Source organism: Pipistrellus kuhlii, unplaced genomic scaffold, assembly GCF_014108245.1.
Source record: "Pipistrellus kuhlii isolate mPipKuh1 unplaced genomic scaffold, mPipKuh1.p scaffold_m20_p_13, whole genome shotgun sequence".
Lineage (NCBI taxonomy): Eukaryota > Metazoa > Chordata > Mammalia > Chiroptera > Vespertilionidae > Pipistrellus > Pipistrellus kuhlii.
The window spans coordinates 11,809,787-11,818,505 of record NW_023425438.1 but is presented as its reverse complement, the minus strand read 5'-3'; the positions used below and the strand labels follow the sequence as shown (position 1 = coordinate 11,818,505).

Sequence of the window (8,719 nt, the reverse complement as noted above, 5' to 3'; positions counted from 1 at the left end):
CGTTGGTTTTCTGACCTGCAACACCGGGAACATGCTGCCTGCTGCATTTATTGTGGTGAGGATATGACAGTTTCAGAGGGCTGACTCAGGTAGAACACCTGGCCCATTGGGCATAGACATCCCTCCCTAAGAGAAGGCCGGTGCTGGAAGGATTACGAGAGTTATAGTTGACTTTTGGATCCCAAGAGGACCCAGGAGCTGGCACTGAACACAGTGCTTGTTCATGACTTAGCAGACCTGTGGGCCGGGCCAGGCCTTTCTGGGACACCCCGGGGAGCTGGTTGGCCCACCATCCGGGGGCAGCCTGACTCTCGGCTGTCACTCTTCTCTTCGCCTTTGGGGTGACTGGGTGACGGGGTTCACTGATGTTCCGTTGGCCAGTCAGGCCACTTCCTTCCGCTGGGGCTTGTCCTGGGTGCGGCCGGCGCTGGCCTCCCAGTGCAGCCCGTGGCCCAGCACGCAGAGCTCCGGGGGAGACGCAGCCCTGCCGCCCTTCAGCTCTGGGGCGCAGGGGCCACTCCACAGCTCGGTGTCCTTCTTGGGGCTCCCCTCACTGCTGCTGCCGAGAGAAAGGACAGGTGCCCATCAGACAGCCCTCTGCTGCTGCTCTGGCCCCACCCTGCTCTCTGCTCTCCCTCTGGCCCCACCCTGTCTGTCCCAGGCCTCTGCCTTTCTGTGTCAGGTTTGCCTGGCAGGTGCCATCCTCCAGGCGCCTGCCTGCGGTGGCCAGGCACGGTGGAAGCCAAGCTCCTGGAGTTTCGATGGACAGGCTGAGTCCTGCTCTTCCTCTCATCCCCAGGATCCTGCTGCTCTGAGCAAAGCCACTCCCTCCGGAGCTCTGGGATCCGGCCTTGATGTTGTTTTTGTTTTTAAAGCTCTTAGTTAATAAAGGGCTAGGCTCAGCGAGCTGACTTAAAAACACCACCACCAACACAGCCCTCCCCCTAGTCTCCTGCTTTTCTCAGCTGCCACCCTCTTTCTGAATGGAGGGCCAGGGAAGTGGTGTGGCCCGGGGCTGGCGTGTGGCTAGAACGGACCTTCTGGCTGCTAAGTGACAGAGGGAGGGGGGCTCTGAATTGGGAGGGACGCCCCGTGTGCGTGGGGAGCCTCAGGATTGCTGCAGGGAGGGTGGAGTCTGGCTGTCTGGGTTCAAGTCCTGGCTCTTCCACTCACCAGCTGTGTGACCCGCAGCATGTGAATGAATCTCTCTGGTTCTCTTCTGTGTAAAGTGAAGATGATAATAGTGCCCATCTCATAGGGCACTCAGAGGTATCAACATTGGGTGAAGCCTGCCAAGCTCTTAGTGTGTTAATTAGCTCAGTAAACGGCCAGCTGTCACCCTGTGCTGCTCTGTAGCAAGAAGAGGAAGTCACCCCTGGAAAGGGCCCCTGGGACCACCCTGTCTACGGCAGACGAGCACTGAGGCCACAGCCTCTCCACCGGTCACCTTTGGGCAGGGTGTGCACAGACCAGAGGCCCTTCCCTTGGCCCGTGTCAGCGCGCTCCTGACGGTTCCGTGGGCTCTAGCACGCCGTGGGCCCAACTCCGTGTGACCAGGCTCCTGTGGGGCGTCCAGTGGAGGACACGGTTGAGTTTGGATCCCACCAAGATTACGGTGGCAGGAATGGGGGGTTGTGAGGTGGCGGGGAGAGGGGTGTATCAGACTGGTACACATATGATTTTCAGGCTGTGAGGGACCCACCATGCACGCTACCTAGAACCAATCTCATCTGCAATGGGATCTGGCCCCATCCCAGGCCCCTGCCGGACCCTGTGGGGCCACAGCTCACACCTTACTTCTCCCCCCTGCTCCCGGGAGCCGCTGGCAGGAACGGGAGGGGCGTGCCCAGAGGACAGGCTGTGGCACACAGAGCTGGTGAAGGCTGACGAAGAGATCTGAGCCAGGATGTGATCCTAGAACTCCTGCCCAGCCTCAGCCAGGCTCCACGCCTGCCCACGCCTGCATGAAGCTCCGGTTAGGAGGTCTGTTTCCTTGGTTGCCATTGACTGTGGTTCTGCTCAGGTAGCCTGAGCCAGGAAATGGTGTGTGTGTGTGTGTGTGTGTGTGTGTGCGTGCGCGTGCTACAGAGAGACCCTGCCTGGGGGGTCCAGTCCTACAGACTAATAGCACCACATTTAGGGGAGAAAGTCTGGACCCTTGCCAAATGCTCAAGTGCCCCAGCATGCAGAGTCCTTGAGAGCGGCCCTCCACCAGGACTTTCCACATAAGAACAGTGGAGCTGGGTCACTGAGCTTCCTGGGCACGCCTCCGAGAATGTTCCCAATCCTCTGAGTCCCGGGACCGGCTAGATATAAATATCGTTTTTTCTATAAAAGGGCGTGTGCCTAGCACAGGTGACCTAGCACAGGCTGTGTCCCTGCAAGTCCCTGCCCGAGGAACCGGCCGCTGTGAGCGGGTTCTGGCTGGGTCTGGCTCTCGTACCTGGCTTGCAGGCTTGGTGCGTGGCAGTTTCCTGGAATGGTTTCCCATCTGCAGGAGGGCAGGACAACATGCCTGGCATCTACAGAGTGGAGAAGGCTTGGGGTTCTCATAGTCGGCACACTTCTGCTCCCGGACGCCAACGTTACAGGGCTGAGGGGGGACGGAGGCGGGAGTGGGGCATGGGGAGTGAACAGCTTCACAGCTGGGAATGGCTCAGAGGTGTGGGCTCACCAGGAGACAGGGGCATGGGTGCGAGTCATCGTGTGACCTTCCACGTGACCTTGGGAAGATGCCTGTTGGTGAATTCTCCTCTCTCTCAAGCCACACCCGTGGGACCTAGAGCTGACCTGCATCTGGTGTTGACCCCCCTGCACCCCCCCCCCCCCCCCCCCCCAAATATCTCCAAGCATGGAGATTCAGGACATAAAACAAACTTTCTGGCTGCCCTTTTCTGAGGAAAAGCCTCCGAGAAGGGCACTGTTTTCTCCTTGAACAATTTTCTGCTGCTTTGCTGTTGCTCCTGGTGTTTTAGAAACGGTAGTGCTTTTAATTAATGCCACCTTATTGTGCCTGATCTTTCCTGAAGGGCCCGGTTTTAGAAATCTAATAACGGAGCGAGTGGCTGGCGTGAAGGATCATGCATTAACATTTAGAGCGGTTCTCCGATGAAAGGCATGGTGCTGCGGGAAGCCCGTTTTGGATTTAAGAAAAAGAGCAGCACTATATTAAGATTCTTGCAAAAAATAATCAATACTTCATTTTCTTTCGAGGGGCTGGGGAAGTTTATGTAACTGTAATAATGCACAACTTTCCCGAGATAATATCTTTTTTAAAATTGACTTGCCGAGCTCGCTGCTGAAAAATGACCGTTTACGCCTCGACAGGCTGTGGGGGCTGCAGGCTGTATCGCTTGGGCAGCCACGGGCTGCTGATTTACACAACCGCGGGCAGTGCCAGAGAGCGGGGTGGACGCTGGTGAGCTTTGTCTGAGTTGATACCCAGACACACTGATAGCACTTCCTCTTTAATAGGCCTCAGATTTATGTCCCCCTCCCCGTCCCCTTCCATGCCACGGTTCTGGCAAAGACACACTTCTCCTTCAGGCTAGACAGTGGCTCCTGGCCCATGGCACCATGTGCACAGGCCTGTCTGCATGCTGGGCCCATGGCAGACGAGTCGGTTGCCCTCACAAGAAAGCACACTTAGATCAGTCTGCTAAGGGAGCTGATGGGGAGTCTCCTTCCTGCCCTCCAGGCTTCTGAAGGGAGAGGGGAGGGGGCGGGGGACGGGGGCTGGACTCGGGGAGAAGTGAGGGCAGGTCCTTGGGGGACGGGAAGCTAAACATTTCTGTCCCACATCTCCAGGACCAGCCCTCCTCAACATGTGTCCCCAGGGGTCCCTGAGACACTTTGTGGGAGGGGTCTATGATAAGGGTGGCCAGATGTTATGATTTTTAACAATTTGTCCCGCATCCCGTGGCACAAAAATCGGGACTTTTTTAAAACGCTGAGGGACACGGGACAAATAGTTAAAAATCGGGACTGTCCCGCCAAAAGCGGGACGTCTGGTCGCCTTAGTCTATGAGGTCAACACCATTTTAATAATGATTCCGAACTGGTATGCGCCCTTTTCGCTCGTTCTCCCATGGATGCAGAGTGGCTTTCCTGTCTGACTGACTTGTGACAGCACAGCAGACTGATTGCTGGGACCTCTGAGAGTCAGCTGTCTCTTCCTGAAGCCACTGCTCGAGAGAGGCTGGCGGGGTTGTGAGGCAGGGCCACCCCGCAGGAAGGTTTTTGTTGTGGAAATAGCGTTAGCTTTCCCAAGGATATCTTATTCACATTTACATACAATGGGGTCACACGCTTTCAAAAACTAATACTATTTCAAACCTTTCCCAATTCTAACTTACAATACAGTGAACAGTGATGGATCCCACACACATACTCAGAGGCTCTTTTGGGTTCTCTGTGGTTTTTAAGAGTTTTAAAGGGGTTCCGGGGCCAAAGCCTTTGACGAACTCCCCCCTGATGCTGGTCTAACGCAGGGGAGCCGAAATGACAGAGTGCGGGCTGCTGGGCCTGGACAGGGTGACAGGGACTCGGCCAGGGGCAAAGCAGGCCATCTCCGTTTCCCGCCTCGGAAATACCGGGCTGGGCGGCTGGGCTAACGTGATGGCTTTCTGCTGTGTTTGTATCGCAGCAGAACCGCTTTTCAGAGCAAATCTCAGGAGCCCGAAAGGAGTGACAAATGAAAGCACAGCTGCTCACAGTTTTGGGAATGCCTGTGAGAAGGGGTGGGGGGGACTGGGCATTCCTAGACCCTTTTCTCTAATTGTCTCTTCTCTTGGAGCACAGTTCGAAAGCTATGGATCCAGACAACCCGAAGGGCGAGTCTGGTCTATTCCGGGAATGGGGGGGCCATGGCCCGAGGGCTCTCCTTACCTGCTCTGGCCACGCTGGGCTTCACAAGCATGGCCGGTGGTGCCGGGGGCAGGCAGGCGGAGGCGGACGCCCGGCTGGCGGTCAGAAGCTGTCCTTCTGACGAAGGGCTGAGGGTTGAGGGCACACAGGGTCATTCCCCGCTGCAAGCCCCCCCTCGGTCGTGGCCCTGAGCTGCTCCTGCAGCAGCCTGTGGGGGTCTCTCCAGGGCCCCCAGCCGCAGGTGGCAGCGCTGGGGTGGGCGGGTGGGCTGCTGCGAGTGACGACTTAGCTTCGAGCAGAGAGGAGGTGGCTGGGCAGCACACGGGACACATGTTCTCAGAGGCCCTGGCTGTGGCCGCCTCAGAGTCTCCAGAACCTCTTGTTTCCTTGTGCCCCTGAGCGGGGGACTCTGGAGAGGGAGGGGAGGGAGCAGAGGCCGGAGACCGTGCATCTGTGCGCTGGGCCTGGGGGTTGGAGATCTGGTGCTGAGCAGGTGGGCTCTCGGGGGGAGGGCTGGGCAGCTTGTGCTGGGGTGGCGTCACTGTTGGGGGGCTCAGCGCCCTGGGGCTTGCTGGAGGGCTGATGGTGGGGCTGGGGGACCGGTGCACAGAGGGGACACTGGGCTGAGCGGGTCTGTGCCAGGAGAACGGGCTTGGGTGCCTCCTGTCTGCTCTGGGCGCCCCATGTGCCCGGGTAGGAGAGGCCTTCCTGCCCGGCAGGGAGCTGCGCTCTTGGCTCTGCCTCGGGGCCTCAGAAGAATGCGGCCCCCGAGCCGGTCTGGGCAGGCTGGGCTCTGAGGTCCTGTTCTGCCCGGATGTGTGGCTGGAGCTGTGCCAGGGAACTGCCCTCCGGGGGTGCCTGGAGCGGCTCACGGGCCTGTCCACGCGCGCCTGGCCCCGAGCCCCGCCGTCCTCCACCTCTGGGTCTCGGCTGATCGCTGGCGGGGGGTGGAGGTCCCCGGCCAGCTTCCCCCGGCTGCAGCCGCTCCTGCCGCCCCCTGGCCCGGTGCTGCGGGGCCCGGTGGGGGTGGCCACGTGCCTGCTGGGCAGCAGGTCCGCGGGACTCACGGAGGCTCCTAGCTTCGGGGAAGCCCATGGTCTCCGGGCAGAGCCAGCCTCTCCTGGCCCTGGCACGTGAGTCCCTTCAGGAGAGCTCCCCGCCAGCTCGCTGCTCTCGGGGGGCTCCAGAGACACGAAGGACCTGTCCATCAGGACTTCCAGGGGCGGTGGGGGCAGGTGCTCCGGGTCCTCTGCCTCCCAGGGCAGGCCCTCCCTCGTGGGCGCTGCCGGCAGAGGGGGAAAGAGGGGGGCGAAGGGCCTCCCGCCTGGGCCGGCTGCTGGAGAGATTTGGGGCTTCGGATACAGCGGGGCTAGCCCCCTGTATATGGGAAATCGGGGGGGCATGATGGGGACCCCCCACTTCCTGAGGCAGGGGCCCGGCCCGGGGTCTTTGGACTCGCCCAGTGTCTGCAGACTCTCAGGGGGACTGAAGGTTTCAATGAGTTTCTTGACTGAGGGTCTGGGGGGCTGGCCCCTGCCGGCCCAGTCCTGGGCCCTGGCCGGCTCCCCGGCCGTCTTCCCCCGCGGGATGGCATCTGGAAGCTGCTCACCCTCCGGGCGGGGACGGCGTTTCTGAGGGATGCTCTTGTCCTGACTTGGCAGAATGCTGAAGCTCTTGGCCAGAGAGGCCTTCAGCTTGCTGATGGTGCTGCTGGGGGCGCCCCTGCCGTGGTGGTTGGGCCTCAGCGATGCCGCCCTGGGCAGCAGAGCCTGCCCCCTGCTCTGCCCCGGCCCTCGGCTGCCCAGGGCGTGGAAGGCCTCCAGCCGCCGGCTCAGGTCTCCCTGGACCCTCCGCAGCTCCTGGAGGGAGAGCTCCTCCATGTGGCTCTGAAGAGATGCCTCCGACTGGCACCTCCTCTGCCTCTGGGGGCTGCTCCTGCTGCCATGGGCCGTGCTCGGTCTTGGTGGGACCGCTGTCCTCTCCTCCTCCTCGGCCCAGTCCAGGTGCCCAGAGGACACGGGGACGAACTTGATCCTGTCACTGATGGCTTCCTTCATCTTCAGGATCATTTCCCGCACCTGGGGGCTCCCCAGCCTCCCGGGGTGTGGCTCAAACAGGCTCTCCGGGCCCACAGGGGAGGAGCGGGGCCGCGGGTGGAGACTCTCCTCTCTCTCCTCCGTGCTGCTGTCTGCTCCTGCTCCGAGGGAGGGAGTGCCCACCAACCCGGGGCCTTTAGCGAGAGGTGCTTCCACGGAGACCCCGGCCCCTAAGGAGTCACATGAGTTGCCTCTGCCCAGCCCCCCAGGCCTGCAGGGAGCACCTTCTGGGCCTGAGCTGGAGGGGCCTCGGCTCCCTGCTCCCCCCTGTGCTGCTGGCTGCACCTTGGCCCCGGGAGGGCCTGAGAGCGGGCAGTCCTGGGGTCGGTCTGAACCCCTCCAAAACGGGCTTTGCTGCCAGGCGAGTCCCACCAGGCAGGCCTCCGCCATAGGGAGGATCCCCGGATTCCCCTCTGCAGGCTCCGGCGTGCAGTCCCAGCTGGCTTGCTTGCCCAGCCTGTCCACCTGGTGCACAGGCTCACTGTCCGCACCGATGCCGCTGTCCTCGGAGCACAAGGGTGGGCCCTGCCCGCCAGGGTCACTGCGGCTGCTCGCCAGGCTCTCCAGCTGCCCCAGCGTCCTTAGGAGGCGCTCATCCGTGCCCCTCTGCATGCTCAGCTGGTTCCCCAGGTGGCGGGTGGCTGTCTGGAAGTGGCTGCTGGAGCCCTGCAGGCAGCCGCTGGTGAGCGAGGCCACCACGCCCCCCAGCGCCTGCAGCCGGTGCACCGTGTACTGCAGCAGCTGCTGCAGGAGATCCGGCTGCTCCTGGGGCTCCCCTTTCCTGGACGGCCAGGCCAGATCCCCCCCGAACTCCCGGAGGAGCGCCTCTCCCTCCCGGGAGATCTCCCCCAGGAGCTGGTTGGCCTCCTCGAAGCACAGCAGCAGGAGGCTGACCATGGGCTGCAGCAGCTCCCGGGTCTGGGCGGCCTGGCGGGCGAGGCTCAGGATGGCCTCGTACTTGGAGAGGCAGGAATGCAGGTAGGCGTACGCGTGCTGGTGGGCCTTCACCAGGGGCTCCGGGAAGTCCACCTTGCCTCCAGACCCCTGAGCGGGAAGGGCGGCTTGGCAACGGAGGTCCCGCTGGCTGGACTCACTGGGGCATCTGGGGTTCTTTTCCCACAGGGCAGGCCCCTGGGTGGCACTCTCTTCCCCACAGAAAGCTTCCCCCTGTGACTCGCGGGAGCTCTGCGTCTTGAATGGGATGTCCTCAGCCATGTGGCTGTGCGATGTGTTCAGCTGGGAGGGGGAGGTTTTGGTTCCTGGGATCAGCCCTTCCAGAGGTTCCTTGTTGCCTGCAGTGGGATCTCTTGTGAGCTGACCGTGACCTTCAGCCAAGGTTTGGGCCCACCTGGGACCCGGCTGCCCCTCTGTCGGCCTCTGTCTCCAGGACAAGGCCCCCCCAGAGTCATAGCAGGCAGAGCTTCCGTCCAGCACGGGGATGGCACCCCTCTCCCTGGCCCCCGGACTTCCTGGCAGGACTGCTTTGGGCTTTTTAAAAAACTGGATGCCACTCTTAGCCACGCTGTGAATAATGTCACTGTGGGAAGGTGTACACCCCATGATTTCAGCTTGTATTCATCTCCCACCCTCGACCCTCAGAGAATCACAACAAAACAGCAAGCCAAAGACAGTCTTACTGGTCTATCCAGGCAATGTCCGGGCCAGAATCCTCTGAAGTCCGTGGTATCGTGTCCTCAACTTGGAACAAACTTTCTGACTCCCTGGTCCCCGTGTAGAGGTGATGGTGCCTGTTACCC

General features: G+C 61.2%; 1 protein-coding gene across 1 annotated transcript; it reads right to left on the bottom strand.

Annotated features, from left to right (window-relative positions):
• PCARE (photoreceptor cilium actin regulator) lies at window positions 1–8,719 on the bottom strand. Its single transcript, XM_036436109.2, has 2 exons — window positions 4,888–8,719; window positions 1–559 (listed from the first exon to the last, which is right to left on the bottom strand). Exons 1-2 carry the CDS (start codon window positions 8,520–8,522, stop codon window positions 382–384), a joined length of 3,813 nt encoding a protein of 1,270 aa, XP_036292002.1. The 5' UTR covers window positions 8,523–8,719; the 3' UTR covers window positions 1–381.